Consider the following 23,038-nt stretch of genomic DNA (forward strand, 5'->3'; position numbering starts at 1 on the left):
TAATAATCCTTGATTAATTAAAAACTCAGGATTCATGGCTTCCTGGAATTTGTGGAGTCAAATGGCATATTATACTTCCTTTAATCTTAATTAATCAGACTTAGAAATGTTTTTCTTCAAAGAAGGACTTTATTCTTCTGAAGATCATCTGAGGCAAACATTTACTTCGGTCTGCAATCTATCATAAGTAATACGACTCAGCAATAAATGTGGGGCCAAATAGGAATGAATGTTTCATGTAGCATTTCTTGGACAGAGGAACACAATTCATCAAAACTGTTTGTGTCTAAGGCACAAAGTGTAGAAAAAGTAATTGTTTCTTTTAGGGAAAATTTGGGTGATAGTCCCACAAGGGGGCAACTCAATCTATTTTGAAGATATGTGCAAAGGGCAGAATTGATCCACAAATCAGTTGGCTATCTTTGTCTCAGACTGAAATCACCTTATGACTTCAGCATTGGTGGTTCTTACATTTGGGCACTAATTTCACTCTCTTTTCCCCCCCCCAAGTGTTGTAAAATCACATTACAATTTTACAATATATTAATTTTTACAATATATTAATTTTACATTCATGGTAGATTTTAGGAGAAACCCTCCTATACTACCACCTCTTTCAATACTAGACAACACAGTATCAACAGTAGAGTCCTTCAAGTTTCTAGGTTCTATCATATCTCAAGATTTAAAAGGGACACCTAACATCAAAAACATCATCAAAAAAGCACAACAAAGATTGTTCTTTCTGCACCTACTCAGGAAGCTCAAACTGTCCAAAGAGCTGCTGATTCAGTTCTACAGAGGAATTATTGAGTCTGTCATCTGCACCTCTATAACTGTCTGGTTTGGCTCTGCAACCAAACAACACAGACACAAACTTTAATGGATAATTAAAACTGCAGAAAAAACAATTGCTACCAACCTGCCTTTCATTAAGGACCTGTATACTGCATGAGTCAAAAAGAGGGCTGTGAAAATATCTACAGACCCCTCACATCCTGGACATAAATTGTTTCAACTTCTACCCTCAAAACAATACTATAGGGCACTGCACACCAGAACAACTAGACACAAGGACAGTTTTTTCCCAAATGCCATCACTCTGCTAAACAACTAATTCCCACAACACTTTCAAATTATCTACTAAGACTGTATTACCATTATTCTTCTCATCTTTCCTAGTACCTATCTCTTCCCACTCTTACTATAAGCATGTTGCTTGTATCTTTACGATTTATATTGTTTTATTGTTTCCTAGTATGATTTGATTGCTTATTAGTATCCTATGACTATCTTATGTTTATTTATTTATTTATTTATTTATTTATTTATTTATTTATTATTTTATTGAATTTCTATACCGCCCTACTCCCGAAGGACTCAGGGCGGTGCACAGCCATGAAATAAAACACATAGATATACAAAGTTAAAATCGAATAAAATGAATTAAATAAATTTGGCTGAATTAATACCCATAATTTAAAATACCCATATTTTAAAATACATTAAAAAATTTAAAATTTACACTTAAAAAGGAGAAGATTTAGGCGAGGCCAGCTTGATGAAATAAAAGCGTCTTCAGCTCGCGGCAGAAGGTGTGCAGATCCGGAATCCTCCGTATCTCTGGGGGGAGCTCATTCCAGATTGTCGGTGCCCCCACAGAGAAGGCTCTCCCCCTGGGGGCCGCCAGTCGGCATTGTTTGGCCGACGGCACCTGGAGGAGCCCCTCTCTGTGGGAGCGTACTTGTCGGTGGGAGGCTGTTGATGGTAGTAGGCGGTCCCGTAAGTAACCAGGTCCTAAGCCATGGAGCGCTTTACAGGTGGTAACCAGAACCTTGAAGCGCACCCGGAAGACCACCGGGAGCCAGTGCAGCTCGCACAGGAGAGGTGTTACATGGGAGCTCCATGTTGCTCCCATAACCACCTGCGCGGCCGCACTCTGCGCCAGTTGCAGCCTCCGGGTGCACCTCAAGGGGAGCCCCATGTAGAGAGCATTACAATAGTCCAGACGAGATGTGACGAGGGCATGAGTGACTGTGCGTAACGAGTCCCGATCTAGAAAGGGACGCAACTGGCGAATCAGGCGAACCTGATGAAAAATCCTCCCGGTCACGGCCGTCAAGTGCTCTTCTAAAGACAGCCGTGAGTCCAGGAGGACGCCCAAGTTACGAGCCCTTTCCATGGGGGCCAATGATTCGCCCCCAATAGCCAGCGATGGTGCTAGCTGACTATATTGGGACGTCGGAAACCACAGCCACTCGGTCTTGGATGGGTTGAGCCTGAGCCCGTTTCTCCCCATCCAGATCCGTACGGCCTCCAGGCACTGGAACATCACTTCAAGGGCATCATTGGGGTGGTCCGGGGTGGAGATGTACAGCTGGGTGTCGTCAGTGTACAGATGGTACTTCACCCCGAAACCACAGATGATCTCGCCCAGCGGCTTTACATAAATGTTGAACAGAAGGGGCGAGAGAACCGATCCCTGCGGCACCCCACATATAAGGGGCCTCGGAGTCGATCTCTGCCCCCCTGTCAACACAAACTGCGACCGGTCAGAGAGAAAGGAGGAGAACCACCGTAAAACGGTGCCTCCCACCCCCAACCCTTCCAGCTGGTGCAGCATGATACCATGGTCGATGGTATCAAAAGCCGCTGAGAGGTCTAACAGGACCAGGACAGAGGAACAACCCCTGTCCCGAGCCCTCCAGAGATCATCAACCAACGCGACCAATGCCGTTTCCGTGCTGTACCCAGGTCTGAAGCCCGACTGGAACGGATCGAAATACGATGCTTCATCCAGGTACTGGGGTAGCTGTCACGCAACCACACTCTCAACAACCTTCGCAACGAAGCAAAGGTTGGAGACTGGACGATAATTAGCCAATACTGCCGGGTCCAGGGAAGGCTTCTTGAGGAGAGGCCTTACCACCGCCTCTTTCAGGGCGGCGGGAAAGACACCCTCACCCAACGAAGCATTTATAATCCCCTGGAGCCAGCCTCGCGTCACCTCTCGGGAAGCCAGCACTAACCAGGAGGGACACTGGTCCAACAAACATGTGGTCGTGTTCAATCTACCCAGAATCCTGTCCATGTCATCTGGGGTCACAGGATCAAACTCATCCCAGATAACAGTCTCAAGACCTGTCTCCATCACCCTCGCTGGATCTATCCCGTCAGAGTCCAGACCTGCCCGAATCTGAGTGATTTTGTCATACAGATACTGAACAAAATCCTCAGCTCTTCCCTCCAAGGGGTCCTCCCGCGCTTCCTGGTGGAGCAGGGAGCGGGTCACCCTAAACAGGGTGGCCGGGCGATTATCTGATGATGCAATAAGAGCAGTAAAATGAGTACATTTTGCTGCTTTTATCGCCACTAGGTAACTCCTAATATGAGATCTTACCAGTGTTCGGTCAGATTCAGAAAGACTAGCCCTCCAACAGCTCTCTAGGCGTCTTTTCCAGCGCTTCATCTCCCTCAGCTCCTCGGTGAACCAAGGAGCCAGGCGAGATCGGCGCTGGGTCAGAGGCCGCAAAGGCACGACTTGATCCAGGGCTCCAGCAGCCGCCCTATCCCAGGCAGCCACTAGGTCCCCAGATGAGGCGTGAGCCAGAACCTCCGGGATTGGCCCAAGCTCCATCTGGAACCTATCAGGTTCCATCAGGCGCCTGGGGCGGTACCATCTTACCGGTTCCGCCTCCCTGCAGCGGGGTGCCGCGGTTCGAAGGTCAAGGCGAAGGAGTGAGTGATCTGACCATGACAAGGGCTCGATGACTATATCCCCTATCTCGAGATCACTCAACCACTGTCCAGAGACAAAAACCAAATCCAGTGTGTTTCCCCCAGTGTGCATAGGGCCATGAATTAGTTGGGTCAGGTCCATGGCCGTCATGGAAGCCATGAACTCCCGAGCCACCTCAGATGCCTCACCCACGGATGGCAGGTTGAAATCCCCCATGACCATAAGTCTGTTAGTATCTTATGATTCTTGATGAATATATTTCTATTCTATTCTATTCTATTCTATTCTATTCTATTCTATTCTATTCTATTCTATTCTATTCTATTCTATTCTATTCTATTCTATTCTGCTAAGCAGCAAAGTGAGAACAGAGCATCAGCTTTAGGGCAAGGATCCCCAGTGAGGTCCATATTAATTTATCAATGGTCGATAAATGGCTGGATAAATAACTGGTCGATAAATGATGAATCAAAAGTTGGAATTAAGATTGCCAGGGGAAATATCAACAACCTCAGATATGCAGATGATACCACTCTAATGGTAGAAAGTGAAGAGGAACTAAAGAGCCTCTTGATGTGGGTGAAGAAGGAGAGTACAAAAGTTGGCTTGAAACTCAACATTAAGAAAACTAAAACCCACATTAGATGAGGAATGGTATTTAATGAGAAATTTATATTATATAGGATAAGTGAGGTTGGATAGACCTAATTGATATATTAAGGTATATAAGCTGTTCTGTCTTCTCCGGAATATAATTTAGAGTTATAGTACTGAATATTTGTTCATTAAGGTACTATGTGGAAGTACATATATTTATTGTTGTATTGTTTTTTGTGTGTCACTTTATGTTGTGTTGTCTTTTCTTTTTAACTGAAATGTAAATAAAGATTATTATTTTTTTTTAAAAAAAAAGAAAACTAAGATCATGGCATCCAGCCCTCTCAATTTCTGGCAAATAGATGGGAAAGAAATGGAGGTAGTGACAGATTTTATTTTCCTGGGCTCCAAGATCACTGCAGATGGGGACTGCAGCCAAGAAATTAAAAGATGGTTTCTCCTGGGGAGGAAAGCTATGGCAAATATAGATAGCATACTAAAAAGCAGAGACATCACCCTGCCAAAAAAAGTGTGTATAGGCCATGGTTTTCCCAGTTGCAATGTATGGCTGTGAAAATTGGACCATAAGAAAGACAGAGCACAAAAGAATTGAAGCCTTTGAACCATGGTGCTGGAGAAGACTCCTGCAAGTCCCTTGGACTGCAAGGTGATCAAACTGGTCAGTCCTAGTGGAGATCAACCCTGACTGCTCTTTAGAAGGCCAGATCCTGAAGATGAAACTCAAATACTTTGACCATGTAATGAGAAAGAAGGACACTCTGGAGAAGAGCCTAATGCTGGGAAATATTGCAGGCAAAAGAAGAAGGGGACAACAGAGAACGTGGTGGCTAGATGGAATCACTGAAGCAGTAGGCGTGAGCTTAAATGGACTTCAGAGGATGATAGAGGACAGGAAGGCCTGGAGGAACGTTGTCCATGGGGTCGCGATGGGTCAGACACGACTTCGCAACTAACAACAACAAAATGATGAAAAGTCATTTGCAATCAACTAATCTTTCTTCACCTATTGAGAGTTTCTCAAGGACCTGGAGCAGATAAATGTTCTTGTTGGTTAAAGATAGATCACCTATTTTTATTACTGTTGGACAGTATTACTTGGTCTGTTGTGTGGATGTTTGGGTGGTTTAGGGGTGAGGAATTGTGATGGGTGGGGTGTGTTTGGGGATTATTATGTGTGTTGGACCTGGTCTTTGGGTGTTAAGTGAATTTCATTTTATGGGTATACTGTGTATACACATACAATGACAATAAAGTTATTCATTCATTCATTCATTCATTCATTCATTCATTCATTCATATTCCTCCATAGAAATTAAGTGTTTTCCTCCAGAAGTGACGAATGGCTACCTTCAATATAGACGAGATCACTATATGTATAATGATGAAATTGAAACAATATGTAATGAAGGGTTTGTCTTTGGAGGCCCCAGAAAGGTTTCCAAATGCACTGCAACTGGTTGGCATCCTCCTACTGTCTGTAAACGTAAGTAACTTTTTCTATGAAGTTTCTTTCTAGAGCAGAACTTGCTAGATACAGTGAGATAATTATGGTGGGAGGAGAATAGTTTATTATACATACCAGTAGTTACAGCATGATTTCTGTAATTTTTTCATTAAACAATCCTACAGTTTTGTATAATAATCATAAAATTGTTCCACAATAAAATAAGGAAAAACAAGATAAAAATGGAAAAATAGCATGATGCTACAGTATAGAAAACTTGCACCATGCTATCACTAACCAGTAATTCATAAGCCATCTGAAAACTATAGGGACTCAACTGAGGGACTCAACTTTTCAGGGACCTGATTAATTAATGTCCGTCCAAAAATCACCTATTTGACAAACTCTGGAAGGAAGAAAGGTGATCGCTGAAGCTCCGAGCCATTTTCCTGCCTAGCAATCTACCAATGGTGCTACTTTGGAACAAAGATTTATTAGTCTTAGTCTAGAAGAAATGCTCAGGTCTCTCTCATTCCAGCTTGCAAGGGAATGCTGTCACAAAGTGGCAAGTGTACTTTGAAGTAGGCTGTGGAGTGTGCTAAACAACAATGCAGTAGGAAAACTAGATTATTTCCATGGGATATTCCTCTATAAGATGATAAGGAGGGCCAGAGAGGTCAAAGTATCTGCCACGTTACCTGTTCACCCCAGGTGAAATTCTTACACTTTTCAGAGATAGGATGACCCTGGGCCATACAGAGTTGGTGGATCAGGTATTCATGAAACTGCCCTTTTCAGGTACATAAGCAGCCTGATGCCAGGTCTGTTGTATACTTGACAAAACAAAGTGTAGTCCGAAAAAAATTCCTTCTATAGTTGGTTAGGTGGCCCAAATTGGAAAGGCTGTGGAAGATAGCTAATACAATGTTTCCCTGAAAATAAGACCCTGTCTTATATTTTTTTGAACCCTGAAATAAGCACTTGGTCTTATTGCCATGCACTCAAAAGCCCAATTGGGCTTATTATCAGGGGATGTCTTATTTTGGGGAAAACATGGTAGTATCCAGGGAAAAACAAAGATTCCTTGTGTAGTGAAGCATCACAGAGAGACTGCACAGCACATCAAAATTGGATTTTGATAGGGGTTTTAAAATGATCTTAGTTGGATGTTTTAAATTTGGCCGAATGATTTAATTATTTTAATAAGCTTTTAATTTTTGTTGTACATTGTTTTTATCATGGCTGTTCACCGCCCTGAGTCCTCCGGGAGAAGGGCGGTATACAAATATAATAAACTAACTAACTAACTTGAAGTACTAGAAGAAATCAGAAAATATCATTTTGATACAGAGTGAGAAATGACAGGCAGAGCTGATTCTTGCAATGGGACAGGGACAGGTTGGGGACAATGCTGTGTATTCATACCCTCAATGAACTATTACGGGAGGCCTCTTTGCTTCAAGAGAAACAGAAAATGTTGATGAGTCTATAGGAACACATGCAGTGAAATTTGCTAGCACCTGAGCAGACCTACTTTTTTCATGGCACATGAACAGAATGATTGCAACAAGTGAAATAAAATCATAAATTGAGGAACTTAACTTTGATTAAATGAGGAATGGGAGGAATAGTACTGAAATGGCAGAACAGAAGGCCTAAACTCCAAAAAAGTTTGTACAGAAGTGGCTGAAGGAATGAAATGAATAGTTTTAAAGAAGGAAAGGAAAAGAGAGTAAAAGTTAAAACTTTCTCAATCTAGAAAAATGGAAACACAAGGGTCTTATGTCCTGGCTTGTTTACAAATACTTGAGAAACACAGTGAGTATAGTTCAGGCCCTATAAAGGTTGTCAAAAGTCACAAACTATCTAAACACTCTTAAAATCTGTGTTGTCCAAACACAGTCAATAGTGACTTATCCAAAAGTGAAATTAAACAGGGATCTGGGTATTCTTTGCAATTCTGATGCCAAAACAGATTTGTATAAAATTGAACATTAAAAAAAAAATCCTTAAAGAGGCAAGGCGAAACAATGAAAGAAAAAATAAGTTAGCTAGAAGGTGGCCTAATAATTAAGCTCCGGCAGCACCTTCCTAAAATGCTCCAAGTTTCCTGCACAACTACCACTGAACACAAAATCTATAACCCAAAAGAATTTGCAAGTCTTCTCAAAACAAAGAATTCTAAATCACAATGAGATATGACATCTAGTATTATGGTAATATCATTATCAGAATAGAGTCTTCAGAAAAAGATACTCTGAAGTTTTTTTGGTGAGGTATTTTTTGGTTCTGCTTAAATTTCTATCCTGCTTCAATATCCAGTTATTGAATCAAGGTTACCAAATTGTTTCATGGGGAAAAAAGGGAATGTAAACCTCTCTAGTCCTAGCCTGTAGATGTAGCAATAGTGTACTATGAGAAGTCCCTCATGGAACTGAGGGACTTCCAAATGACTGGAAAATTTTGGCGGGGAAAAAAAAACCTCCAGAGGAAAGATCAAACTCTGGTCAAACCAGAAATTCTGAAATTCTCTCTGTTGAAAATCTCCTCAAAGATACTAGTGAGGTTTTACATTCTCATCAGAGATCATAAGACACTTATTAAAATTATATCTTGCGAAGCTGCCCGAGGTATTCATAAAGCTGAACTTAAACATTGTGTCCCCCTAATTTCTACAGTGATTTTGAAACAATTCAGCATTATCCAAAAAACGGACCTCTAAATTCAAATACATTCCTGGCTAGACATTCTGCCTCTTTCAATATAAATCTGAATCAAACCATCTTCTGTTTCAAGGTTCCTGAAGTTTTCTTGAGAGGCTGCTGGGAAGATGGAAGTTCTTCTCCCAAACTGCATCCAAGTGCCACTTTTTGTCTTAGAACACCTAACTCTTTCCCCTGCCCAGCAGGAAGTAAGGGTTGGGAAGGGAAATTCAATACGCAACCAAAGACATATCTACTGGATTGTGAATTGTATTTCAGAGGCTGCAATCTGCTATTCAATCTTTAGTAACAATGGGACATAGCGCTACTTTACTTATCTAATGATATCCTTGTACCTGAAGGGCACACGTTTCAGGATCTTAAGCTTAGAACTGGAAAGAGAAGAAAGGAGTAAAGGCTTAGGGAAAAAGCTGCACACATTTTCTTGATGTCAAAGTTTTGTTTTGTTTTTTATTGTAAAGAGTCATTCCGTAAAATATTAGCTGAGGAAAGCATTTTCTTTTAGGACCAAAGCATTATAAGTTAGTCCTCAGCTTGTTATTGATGCACACCTTGTTAAAAGTTCCTTGGTGATGAATATTTATTTTATTTGTCAAGCATGTATAAGATAACAGATATAAATATAAACATGATTATGAATATAGGAAATGGATGCAAATAAATGGGGACAGTAGGACAGGGATGGTAGGCACGTTGGTGTGCTTATGCATACCCCTTACAGATCTCTTAGGAATGGGGTGAGGTCAACAGTAGACAGTCTAAGGTTAAAATCAGTGGTGGGATTCAGCCAGTTTGCACCACTTCGGGAGAACCGGTTGTTAACTTTTTGAGCAGTTTGACAAACTGGTTGTTGGAAGAAATCATTAGGGCAGAGAACCGGTTGTTAAATTACTTGAATCCCACCACTGGTTAAAGTTATGGGGGTTTGGGGATGAAACCACAGAGTCAGGTAGTGAATTCCAGAATATATCTTGATGTATCAGAATATATCAGAACTCTTGATTATTTAGTATCGTGGGATTCAGTAGACCAGTCAAAAGGTTGCTGTATGAATGAACCTAATCCCTCTGGAAAACCACACTTGTGCAAGTTTCATCAAAAGCAATGTATGCATCAGCTGAACGTGTTCCTAGGAAGGGATTTGCTGCCTATATACCATTCTACTGTAATTATTCACCACTACTAATCACTAGTTAGTAGCGGCAAAACATTTAAAAAACAAAGAGGTACACTTTTAAACTAGAGTGCAGGAGAACATAAGAAAAGCCTTGGTGGTGCAGCAGACTAAAGAACGGTTAAGTAACACCAGCTGCCTGCAATTACTGCAAGTTCAAATCTCACCAGGCTCAACCTTCCATCCTTTCGAGGTAGGTAAAATGAGGACCCGGTTTGTGGGGGCAATAAGCTGACTTTGTATAAAAAAGAACACGAGTTGGGGTGGGGGGGTGCGAAAGCCCTACTAAGCAGATATATACAAAAGTATGAAGGCTATTGCTTAACACATTATAAGCTGCCCTGAGTCTCCAGAAAAGGGCGGCATATAAATCGAACCAATAAATAAATAAATAAATAAATAAATAAATAAATAAATAAATAAATAAATAAATAAATAAATAAATAAATAAATAAATCAGGTAATCATGAGAGACAGATCAAGTGGGAAGAACCTTAGAGGTTTAATTTTAGAAATCTTAGTGATGCTAGGCCCAAGATTACTGAGGAGAAGCCATTCATGCAGGAAAGCACAGAAAATCCTGCACATTGTGACGAGGCTCTTTTGGAAGTATTGCGGATCTCCCGCAAGGAAAGAAATGTTACTTTACCTGTGTCTCCAGGAAGGTTAAAAACATACTTCTTTCTTACTTCTCACTTAATACTTTTCCTTAAATATATACTCTAGAGCCAGTTTGTTATAATTGTGAAGGTGCCAATCTTGAAACCAGGAGACTGTGAGTTGTAGTCCTACCTTAGTTATGAAAGCCACTGGGTAATATGGTGCCAGTCACTCTCTCAACCCAATTCACCTCATAGGTGATTGTGGTAGAGAAAATAGAAGCTAGAGGTATAACTATGTTTGCTGCCTTGACTCATTTATGAAAAGGCAGGATGAACATATAATAATCACAATAACAGCAAGAATCATAGTAGTTGGATAAGTCACTGTGCAGTGATAAAAAGAAGATAGAAAGAAGTTCAGTCCCATTTTACAGTGTAAGATCGAAGATGTCAAATCAACATCATTCCATTCTCCTCACAGCCCTCACAGATTGTAAGCAGAAGAAATAAGGGCCTTTGATTCCCCCTTCAGTCATTGTCATTCTCTGTTCTTTCTTAGATGCAGGGCAGAAATCCAGATCAGATTCTGGTATTGCAACAACATTTAATAAGAAGTTCGTCTCTGATGCTAGCACAGACTAAAGCAAAGCAAATGAATTGATAGAATATTCTGAATTATGGGGGTGCCTTACTTTTTTTTTCTATCCCTTTTCTTCAGGAAAGGGCTGTGACTATATCCATATAGAAAATGGAAGAATGGCTGAACAGTATAGACCATTTCCAATATGGCAGGGAGAATCAATTCAGTTTTATTGTTATGATGGTTATCTGTCTAAAGACAAGCAAAGATGGCAAACAGCAAAGTGCATCAATTCCCGCTATGACCCAGAACCAAAGTGTTTCAGTAAGTAATTCTTTCTCTTTGCAGTAGATATTGCCAAGTACAAACAAAACAGATCAGATGCTGTCCTGACCTTGCTTTAACTAGGAAGAAATAGCATCCTATAGAGCTGTGATGGCGAGCCTATGGCATGTGTGCCTGAGGTGACACACAGAGCCATCTTTACGGGCATGCGAGCTGTCACCCAACTCACTTGCAGCTGCGCATGTGCGTGCCCCCCATCTGGTGTCCGGGCCTTCGGTGCACATGCGTGCAATTCAGGGCACCCACCTCATCTTCGGAGCTTCCTGCGCATGTATGTGTGTTTGCACATGTGTGAGTACTTGTGTGCAGTGTGTGCATGTGCACACACGCATGCACAGATGGTGTGATTGCGCACACAGTGCACGGGGGAACCGCGCAAAACCTATGCTTATGTGCAGATGGTGTAGTTGCATGCACAGTGCATGGGGGCGTGCACAAAAGCTGTGCAGATAGTCCGGTTGCATGCACACCACACGGAGGAGCCACGCATTAGGGTGGATAGCACGCACATGCGCAAAGTGCGCAAAGCACTTACCTGTTCAGCACCCGATGAATAAAAGGTTCGCCACCACTGCTATAGCGATTTCAGCCTGTTTGGTTCTTCTGTCTGCTGGGGTGATGCTTCCACTGCTGTCTCTTCTCAAGGGATCCTAAAAGTTGTTTTGGAGCCTACAGTTTGTGTACTAAAACCTTAAATGAGAGAGGTAAAAGCTGATTCTTTTATAAAATATAAACAGCAAAATAGGGATCTTCCTCATCAGCTTCCTCCTCTCTTCACATCTTGTCTGTGAATTAGATGTCATGCATAGCATGAATATCCTTCCAAGAACCATAAATGATGAAACCAAGTTGTTCTCTTTTGCTTTTAGAAATCTGTGATCCTGCTCAACGTTTTTATCATGGTCGCATCATTTATAACTACTGGAACACATACATAGAAGGTGGCAATGTTACATTTGTTTGTGATATGGGATATTCTCCTGCAAACCAGCAATCATCAGTTACTTGCACAAAAAAGGGGTGGTCACCTGCTCCAAGATGTATCCGGTCAGGTAAGCTTTAGGAATGTCTGCTAAAATTGCCTGACCTGAAATTGCTTATCATGCTCTCTGTCTCTGTCTCTGTCTCTGTCTCTGTCTCTCTCTCTCTGTCTCTCTCTCTCTCTCTGTGTGTGTGTGTGTGTGTGTGTGTGTGTGTGTTCATATTAGATTCATATTTCCACAGGGAATTGTGCTCTGACTGGGGTAAAGATATGTATAGGTGTTTATGTATATGCACATATTTGTGCCTATCATTTATTTATTAAACTTACTACTAGTAGTAGTAACTTAGTAGTAAACTTACTACTAAACTACTACTTAGATCTATTGAATATTTGCAATAAAAAGCTAAAATTATGAATACACGAGATAGATACAAATAAAAGGGAACATTAGGACAGGGATGATAGTCATGCTGGTGCGCTTATGCACGCCCCTTACAGACCTCTTGGGAATGGGGTGAGGTCGACAGTAGACAGTCTAAAGTTAAAGTTTTGGAGGCTTGGGGAAGAAACCACAGAGTCAGGTAGTGCATTCCAGGCATTGACCACTCTTGCTGAAGTCATATTTTCTGCAATCAAGGTTGGAGTGGTTTACCTTAAGTTTGTATCTATTGTTTGCTTGTGTATTGTTGTGGCTGAAGCTGAAATAGTCAGTCAGGTAGGACATTGTAGCAGATAATTTTATGTACTACGCTTAGGTCAGACCAAAGGCGGCCTAGTTCTAAGTTGTCTAAGCCCAAAATTTCAAGTCTGGTGGCATAAGATATTCTATTGCGGGTAGAGGAACGGAGGACTCTTCTTGTGAAATATCTCTGGATTCACTCAATTGTATTAATGTACAATATGCAGTGCGGGTTCCAGACAGATGAGCTGTATTCGAGAATTGGTCTAGCAAAGGTTTTGTATGCCTTAGTTTGCAACACAATATTACCGGAGAAGAAGCTATGCAAGATTAGGGTTAACAACTTTTAATGCCTCTTTTGGAAATGCTGTTACAGTGAGCTCTGGCACTTAGATCGTTTGAGATGAGTACTCCAAGGTCCTTGACAGAGTGAGGGTCGTCTACAAGGTCGTATCCACCCAGCTTGCATTTTGTGTTTTGAATTTTTTTGCCAATGTGTAAGACAGAGCATTTGCTGGTTGAGATTTGGAGTTGCCAATTGTTTAACCATTCTGACAGATAGTCAAGGTCTTTTTGTAGGGTAGCAGCATTGTCGGTGGTGTTGAATAGTTTTACATCATCAGCAAAGAGAATGCTGTTGCTTATAAATATGACCTTAAAGGTCGTTTATGTAAAGTATAAAGAGTGTGGCTCCTAAAACGCTTCCTTGGGGGACACCACTGTTAAACAGGTGCAGGGTTTGATAGGGTGTTCCCTATTTTGACTACTTGTTGCCTGTTTGATAAGAACACAGCTATCCACTTATGGAGGGATCTGAAAATGCCATAAGATTTTAGTTTTAGAAGTAGTTTGACGTGTACTACTGAATCAAGGGTCAAAAAAAAAATCAAATCAAATTTGTAAATGTATCTCTTCAAGAAGTCTAACTATAGGCTCATAGTATAAAATTATTGTTTTGTTCATGATTTGAAAAAAATAACTTGCAATCTAAATATGTGTACCCTTTTATTGTAAACATACAATTTGCATTTTATTTCCTGTCCTCCCAAGAGCTTATGCCACAAATATCCTATAGATGCAAACAGAAAACATATATTATGGATTTTCCATTTACAGAAAGTTAAATATCTTTAAACTTGTAAAAGGGCAAGAAAACTTGTTGAACATCTACCACGTTCTCTACACAATATATAATAAACACAAAAATTACTTCAGATTCAAAAGCAAAAACTGTTGAAAGACACAAAGTGCTCACATAGTGTCTTGTCTGCAGGATAGGTAGCCACGACTACAGCACAATCCTGAAAAACTATGTATATGTGTTCAGATACTAGAATCATGAAAGGGTCAGTGAAGCAATCTGCAAGACCAGATTGTCTAATGTGACCCATTAACCTGGTTAAAAAGCAACTATCTATGTTTGCCAAAATCACTAGCATGAAGCAGTGAGATCTTATTTATAGCAACTCATCATTTGCTTCGTGCATGTGCCTATACCTAAGAGGGGGTCTCTGCAGTCATGTGGCTGGCATGACTAAATGCCAAAGGCGCACGGAATGCTGTTATCTTGATGGGTATATATGTACAAATCAAATTGATTGTTTGAGAAATATTTTTAAAGATTAATCACAAGATTGTTAGCTTCATAAGACTTGATAATCATAATAATTAGGTGCTGCTAAAGCTGAAAATGCTGAATTGTGGCAGTTTTGAAATGGTCCCACTTCTGGAATGGCATTACCCTGTCCCCCACTCTATTTCCCAAACACAAGGTCATCTGCAGCTTTGTACAACAACTTTCTCAACCACCTTTCCAAAACAAGGTTAAATATTGGGCTAAAATTGTCCAATATTTAGCAGTGGCTAAAGTCTCATGCAGGCTTCTTTAATGAGACAGAAGGGACATGTATCTATAGAGAAGATGGCTGAACTCCCATTCCTAGGTACCTGGTCCACTTTGTGAGGTCCAACAGTTCAAACTGCTCCCAAATAAGAGACTTCTTCCCAGGCATCTACTCTGGACCTGCAACAAGGCTGGCATCTAATTGTGAACTTATCTGAACATTTTTCTTCTAACAGATTTTGAGCGAATTTCTCCATATGCTCCTACAAAACATTTTTCAAACCCCCCTTTATTCAAAAGGACTTGTGTCACCCTAGACAGGGCCATGGAGCAACTATCAGTGCATCCAGTAGGGATATAGAAGCATTGAAACTTCATCATCCTTACTGCCACACGATAAACCTTAATAGAGGCTCTAACCCATATTTGGTCAAGGTTGTCCTTTGCTGAGTGCCAGAAATACTCTAGACATCTCTTCTGTCCATTCATCTCCCTCAGCTTTTTCATAAGCCATGAAAAATGGCAGGATTCTTGAGAGGAAAGGTTGCATGGTTGCTAACTGATACAATGCCTCAGCCCCCCCCCCACCTCTTATTCCAACCAGTGACCAAGTCTTTGGATGGACCGTAAAGCAGATAAACAGGAATAGCCACCCAGCTCTCCTGAAACCTAAGTATCCATTATCTAAGACAGACCAATCTAATAGACCCCTGAAAAGATTAGATTGGTCTCCCGACTCTCAGCTGATTTGCTCTCAGCTGTTTTGCTCAGAGCTTTGTTGCTAGCTGCAAAGAGTCCTGGAGCAGATTTTTTCCCCCACTAGCTATGCTGAAAAAACGAAACCGAAACTAAACCAGGGTCTTTGCTGCAACGTGACAAAATGAGGCAGAGAGAGATTTCTTTTTCTTTTTCTTTTTCCTCACCAAAAAAGGTAGGTGCAAAACTGCAAATAATGGGAAATTTAGGGCAAAAGAGGAGAGTTCAAGATTTTAAAACACAAAAGAAAAAAAGCTCTATTTAACTAGGCAATTGTAATAATTGAGATACTATTAATTGTATATTGTGTTGAAAGCAGAAATGGTTAAGTTGTGGTTTGGAGGAATATATGGGGGAAATTATTTCGTTTATTATTATTGGTAAATATAATTAATTGATTTGTAAGAAATTGGATTGCATGGAAATAATTGGAATATTAATGTTCATATTGATTAATATACAAAAAAAGATAGTTATATAACTAATTGATTTATATTCAAATGTTGAATTTGTATTAAACAACTGTAATATTACATAATTAACCAATGTGAGGATGAATATAAAAATAGATGACAATGGGAAGGGGTATAATATAGAATAGAAGGGAAAAATTGAATTTAATTAAGATTAGAGATGAGGATGAAAGGTAATATTGGCTTTTTAAAAAAATAGATGAGAAATAAATATGGCAAAAAGGAAATATAGAAATTGTACATTTAATTGAAATGACTAAACACTGTTTAAATTTGTGAACCAGCCAAATACTCTGTTCAAAGAAAATAGATTGTATGTTTGTATGTGTGTTTCTAATTATTGCTATTTATTCATATTTGTTCTCTTTTATTCTTTACAGTTTAACAATTGATTCTTAACTTAATATCTTTATATTTGTTTGGGGTTGGCTTTCTTCCCTTTCATCTTTTTTATTGTACAGCAATGTTTTTCCTCAAACCTACCACCTCTCTCTTTTCTTTCTTTCTTACTTTCTCTTCCCCCCTTCTTCTCCTCCCTTCTTCCTCTTCCTTTCTCCTTCTCCTCCTCTCTTCCTCCCTCTCTTACCCTGACTCCTACTCTAATGTCCCTTCCCTTCCTTCATTCCTCTCTATTGCTGTATCCTTTTATGCATATGGACTACTCAGAGGGCTGAAAAAGTTATTTTTGACTGGTCCTCGCACTTTTGACCAGTCCTCAAATTTACAACTGTCCTCACATTTTACGTTTTTGCCCTATCTTGTCACCATGGTGAAGAGAAGCAGTTGTGAAATGAGTGACATGGTTGTTAAGAATGCTGCACGGGCATAAATGTGAGGATGGTCATAAGTGTGAGGACCAGTCAAAAGTGCGAGAACCTGTCAGAAATGACTTTTTTCAGCCCTCTGAGTAGTCCCTATACACATAGCCATGGCCACCCGGTCACATGACCAGCTAGCCATGCCCACCCAGTCACATGATCTCCAAGCCACGCCCACAAAATAAGCCATGCCCACAGAGCGGTAGTAAAAAAATTTAGAACCCACCCCTGCTTAACACCCAAAGACCAGGCCTAACACACATAACAATCCCCAAACACACCCCCACCCACTACAAATTCCCCGCCCCGAACCACCCAAACATCCAAGTAATGCTGTCAGCTCACTGATGGTGGCCCTTTAGTTCATTGTTGAGTACAATTGGGATAAAAACTATTCAGAAAATGTGTGGTCCGAGTTTTAATTGTTCTATATCTACTGTCAGAAGGCAACAGTCCAAAATCATGAATAATAATCAGGTCAACCTTATGCAGTCATCAATAGTAGTTTTCACTATTTTGTTTAAAAATGGTGATACTGACTTTCAAAATCGTCTTGCCCATGTAGTTTGATACATTAAAAATTATTACAGGCTGCATTCTGCTGCAGATCAGATTAATCAGTTTAAAAAAGAATTGCATAAAATGTACAGATGGAAATTTATTTCTCTATTCTTCACATTTAATTTTACAGATCTAAGCAAAGCAAATGAACAATAGGACACATACCACACCCTTTGAACCAGAAGATGAATATCTGAAGTCGTATACTATTTTCTTTCATATGATCCCATGAAGCTGGATTGTATATACACAGTTATAAACAGTGGATCCGAATCTAAAAGTCTATTTTGTAAAAGATAGATTTTACCAACTGTAATTACTGGGAAAATAATAACATTTAAAAATAAATTTATAGACCACCTTTAAGGCAGATAAAATTTTACAGTATAACATTATAAATAACTTTTTTTAAATGTATCTGGAATGAGAAATGAAATTTTTTTTCTATATACTGTAATTTTACCTTTAAATGTTTGATTAATCTGAACAATCAATCAGCAGTCCATCTTAAAGCAATGACAATAGATAATTGTAGTTGATATGTTTAGCATATGGATTCTTGAATTCTTCAAAAAATAAAAGAAATCCAAAAATGATTTTTATTGACAAACAATTTGTAATATAGTTTGTAAAGAAACAGAGATGTACAGTAAACATTTCAATTCACTATCCAATCAAAGATCACCAACGATTGCTCCTCTTGGGGTTGCTCTGGAGTTAGCAAAATCAAACTTGATGTTAATAATCAGAAGGATGTTCAGCCAAAAGGATTTCTGCCTATTCTAAAATCTAACGTGGGAAAATCACAAACAGATATAATGCTTTGTTTTTCTTTTTTGTTTTGTCTTCCTTTTTTTCTGTTTGGACAGTAAGATATTGTACAAAAATGTACTTATTTAATAAATTTCTTTATTTATTTATTTAATAAAATTTATATGCCGCCCTATCTCCAAGGACTCAGGGCAGCTCAGAACAATAAAACAACCAATTAAAAATATAAAATACATAAATGTACATATATAATTTATATTAAAACCTCCAAAATCTAAAAACCCTCTCAGTCCAGGCTGGGCGATGTGAACAACCAAGTTTTTAATTCACGGCGGAAGGTGCGAAGGTCAGGCGCCAACTGGAGCCCCAGGGGAAGTTGATTCCAAAGTGTGGGCACGACCACAGAGAAAGCTCTACCCCTGGGGGTCGCCAGCCGACACTGTCTAGCTAACGGCACCTGGAGCAGACCCTTCCTATGAGAACGCACTGGGCGATGGGCAGCTGTTGCTGGCAGCAGATGGTCCGCCAAATATCCTGGGCCTAAGCCATGTAGGGCTTTATAGGTCATCACCAACACCTTGAATCTCACCCGGTGGGCAACCGGCAACCAATGCAAGTCGCACAGGAGGGATGTAACATGGGAGTATCGGGACTCTCCCATCACAACCTGCGCTGCCACATTCTGTACCCGTTAAGCCTCCAAGTGGTCCTCAAGGGCAGCCCCATGTAGAGAGCATTACAGTAGTCAACACGGGAGGTAAGTAGTGCAACTAGCCAGCGATGGAATCTCTCCTTCAAACCGAGATGCCGGTATCCACAGCCACTCAGTCTTGGCAGGGTTGAGCCGAAGCCTGTTCCTCCCCATCCAGACCCCTTCCAGGCACTGGGACATCACGTCGAGGGCATCACTGGGCTGGTTCGGGGTGGATATAAAAAGCTGGGTATCAGCAGCATACTGATGATCCACCCTGAAACCATGGATGATCTCCCCCAGCAGTTTCATATAAATGTTGAACAGAAGGGGTGAGAGAACCGACCCCTGAGGCACCCCACAAGTGAGGGGCCTCATGGTCGATCTCTGCCCTCCTGCCAACATAGCTTGCATCCGTCTGGTGAGATGGGCAACACACTTGCCCATCTCACCAGCAAGTGACTCTAGGCAGTTTACAACCAGATAAGCAGTATCAAAAATTAAAACAAATGATAAATATTAACAATGCCTCCAGGTCAATCAGCAGAGCCACGTTTTAATTATAATACCGTGTTTCCCCAAAAATAAGACCCTGTCTTATATTTATTTTGAACCCCGAAATAAGCACTTGACCTTATTTTTGGAGAGATCTTATTATTTTGGGGTGTGTGGAGCAAGATGGGGCTCCTCTTGCCCTTTTACTTGATTTCCAGCTCTGCATTTAAATATTTTGGGGGAGGGCTTATTTTCGGGGGTAGGCTTATTTTAGCGCATGAGTGACATTCAGCAAGGCTTCTTTACTACCTAGAAAGATTGACATTCAAACGTGATTTTACATACCCTTTCTGACTTTTGGTCTAGAACTGTTTTTTTGGTGAAGTTTAATTCTGTGCTTGGTGATGTTTAATCCTGTGTTTATTGATGGGATAATTTTCCCTATTCAGTGTTGTTTGGAAGGAAAAATGTTAATCTCTGTTCCTGAAAAGAAGCAGCTTCAGAAATCTGGCTAGTTCCTATGTCTATTTGTTCTGGTAATTGGTTTAACAAGCAACAGCTACTGTGTTTGCTCCTTTGCTTCATTCTGGAGAGCTTAAATGACCTCTCTACTAAAGGGTTTCACTTTATGATCAAGAGTTGGCTGCTGATAGTTATCATTGCATTTTAACTATTTTAATTCCACAAGGTGCTCTGGCACTCTGCCTGATTTGTAACTCCAGTTTGCAGGTAGTTCTGATTGGTATTTAGGTCAGCTTTTTGCATGCAAAGAAGCTTTTTGTATTTTTGTACAGGTAATCCTTGACTTACAACAGTTCATTCAGTGACCATTCAAAGTTACAATGGCACTGAAAAAAGTGACTTATGACCACTTTTCACACTTACGGCTGTTGCAGGAAACTGTAATTAGGGCAAAGAAGTGATGTCAAGTTGGCCATGCTCACCTAGTCACATGACCACCTGGCCACGCCCACCCAGTCACATGAAGCACCGCAGTTGTGAAATGAGTGACCCAGTTGTTAAGAATGCTGCTACAGGCATATAAGATAACCGGTCATAAGTGTGAGGTCCGGTCAAAACTACGAGGACTGGTCAGAAATCACTTTTTGCAGCCTTCTGGGTAGCCCCTCTGTGCATAGGGAGTACTCAGAGGGCTGAAAAAGTTATTTTTGACTGGTCCTCACATTTTGACCAGTCCTTGCACTTACAACTGTGCTCACATTTTATGTTTTGCACCCTATCTTGTCACCATGGTGAAGGGAAGCACCGCAGTTGTGAAATGAGTGACACGGTTGCTAAGAATGTTGCAACGGGCATAAATATGAGGGTGGTCATAAGTGCGAGGACTGGTCAGAAATAACTTTTTTCAGCCCTCTGAGTAATCCTTATGCATGTAGCCACCAAGCCACACCCCAAATAACCACCAGTTATTAAAAAATTTGAAACCCACCACTGCCACATACACAGTTAATTAATACCACATATGAAGTTACCACCTTCCAAATTCCTGTTGTCTCACTTAAGCCAGAAGCAGTAGAGGAGCTAGAGTGAAAAGTTTAATTACACAGGGGGCCACCACAGGAGGGGAATATTGAGGCCAGTGAAGTCCAGCCTTCGATTTCAAGCCTTTGTTTCCCAAGGAAGAGCAGGAAAAGCAAAGAGAAATTTGCTAAATGTATAGATATATGTGTTGCAGGAAGAGCACCTGGCATGAAGGATTTGGCAGATGTGGAGGATCTGAATCCTGTACTCCAACTAACCAATCGGTACCCCATCTGTACCCCACTAACTAATTCCCATGAGGAACTTCAATGAAGACGAGGAGATGGAGGAAGGAGCAATTTTTTAGAAAGGGAGGTGATGTGATGGAATGTAATCTAGAGTTGCAGGAGGGAGGAGATCCTTCCCAAGGAGGGAAGAAACAAAGTCAGCTTGGAATCTTTGATATGCAGGAAGACAGTGAAAAAGGACCATTTCTAGCTTTTCAGAGGCAATATCTAATAAGTATAGAGGTTAATGCTTTAGTCTGGCAAGATTCCACTGAAGCAAACTGAGCAAAAATAAATAAATATTCTGAAGTAATTTCTCCCACTTTTGCTGGAGGAATGGAATAATTTTATAAAGAGCATACTCACATGTATTTGTAAAATAGGGTTTTCTTCAGTTTTAGAAATGTGAAATATTGTTCCAGGAAATGCTGTATAAACCGGCTAATCACTCTCTCTCTCTCCCTCTGTCCCCCTCCTCTCTCCACACGCATGTGCATGTACATGCTATGCTTTTGTTTTTTCTGTACAAAATAGGCCTATGAGTCTGTTAATTAAATGAAGAGGAATATGGTAACAGTTAGCTTGTAGTAAGAGCACAATACCAGGAGCCTATCATTAAAATTGGGAGTTGTGCTACACATGGGGTAGGAGGCCTACATGTGTGGGGAGGAAGGATTATTAAAGGAACTTCTTAGTTTGGATTATGACATTACTTCAGAGCTTGAGCCTATATTTTATTACTTCTTGGTTTGGGCCTATGACAGGAATTTCAACAAGGCCAACAAGGATTACTTCTGGGTTTGGAGCCAATCAGCTTCATTTCTGAGGGAGGGACTGTGATGTCAATCCTACTTTTGGCTTAATAGTGTCCCTTCCAGTTTTGATTCAATCAACAATACTTCTAGGGCAGGGGTGTCAAACTCATGTCATCACATTAGCGTCATGTGATGTATCAGGACTTTTGTCCCCTTTGCTAAACTGGGTGTGGGAGTGGCCAATGCGTAACGCATCTGGCCCCCGGACCAGGACTTTGACAGCCCTGTTCTAGGATAAAGGCTATGACCTCATATCTGGTTTGGGACCAATGAGAGGCATTTCCAGGGATGGATCCAGAAGGCATTCCAGTATATTGCAAGAAATAGAAAGAAGGCTGAGAAAGTATGTACAGGCTGCTCGCATCCTGGACATAAACTGTTTCAACTTCTCCCATCTGGATGCAACTATAGGGCATTGCATGCCAAAACAATTAGACACAGATAGATTTTCCCCCATGTAATCACTCTGTTAAACACCTAATTCCCACAGCACTGACTTAGGCCAAAATATATTTACCCATGTAGTAGGCTATATTGCTATTATCCTTTTCATCTTCCCATCCTTTTTCATCTCTCATCTTTCCTACTACTACTTCTTGTATATTATGATTTTTCAATTGTTGTTATATTTTATGATTTATGATCTATGATTTATCACTTTGTTCCTATGTACACTGAAAGCTTATGCACTGGAGACAAATTCCTTGTGTGTCCAAGAACCATACTTGGCCAAGAAAGAATTCTGTTCTGTTCTGTTCTGTTCTGTTCTGTTCTGTTCTGTTCTGTTGTTCTGTTCTATTCTATTCTACTCTACTCTACTCTACTCTACTCTACTCTACTCTACTCTACTCTACTCTACTCTACTCTACTCTACTCTATTCCCAGGGGAGAAAAACAGTTAATACTAAAGACCCAAGGTGAGGGGATTTTTTTGACTCAATTCAGGTTGTATAAGACAGATAATATACATATGGTTTTCTTCATAGAAGTTAGATGGAATTTGCAGCAAAGAATTTTTCTTATACATTTATAAAAAATGAGAGTTTTGAATTTAAGAAAATAATTTAAAATATTGACAACATATTTTCTCTAAAAAAGAAAAAAGGAAAAAGGAAAATGAAAGTAAAATCAATTTTTTCCTTATAAAAGGGAATTTT

The 23,038-nt window shown here is 40.3% G+C and overlaps 1 protein-coding gene across 1 annotated transcript in view; it reads left to right on the top strand.

Annotated features, from left to right (window-relative positions):
* The window catches only part of LOC148114692 (complement factor H-like), a 52,309-nt gene extending 34,373 nt beyond the window's left edge, over positions 1–17,936 (top strand). The window contains exons 7-10 of the mRNA XM_087890076.1: positions 5,667–5,840; positions 11,019–11,204; positions 12,095–12,277; positions 17,471–17,936. Of these exons, the coding sequence (XP_087746202.1) occupies positions 5,667–5,840; positions 11,019–11,204; positions 12,095–12,277; positions 17,471–17,496 (569 nt within the window). The 3' untranslated portion in view covers positions 17,497–17,936. The remainder of the gene's footprint in view (positions 1–5,666; positions 5,841–11,018; positions 11,205–12,094; positions 12,278–17,470) is intronic.
* The last annotated feature ends 5,102 nt before the right edge of the window (positions 17,937–23,038 follow it).

Source organism: Pantherophis guttatus, chromosome 3 (genome assembly GCF_059756535.1).
Source record: "Pantherophis guttatus breed Tessera chromosome 3, ASM5975653v1, whole genome shotgun sequence".
Lineage (NCBI taxonomy): Eukaryota > Metazoa > Chordata > Lepidosauria > Squamata > Colubridae > Pantherophis > Pantherophis guttatus.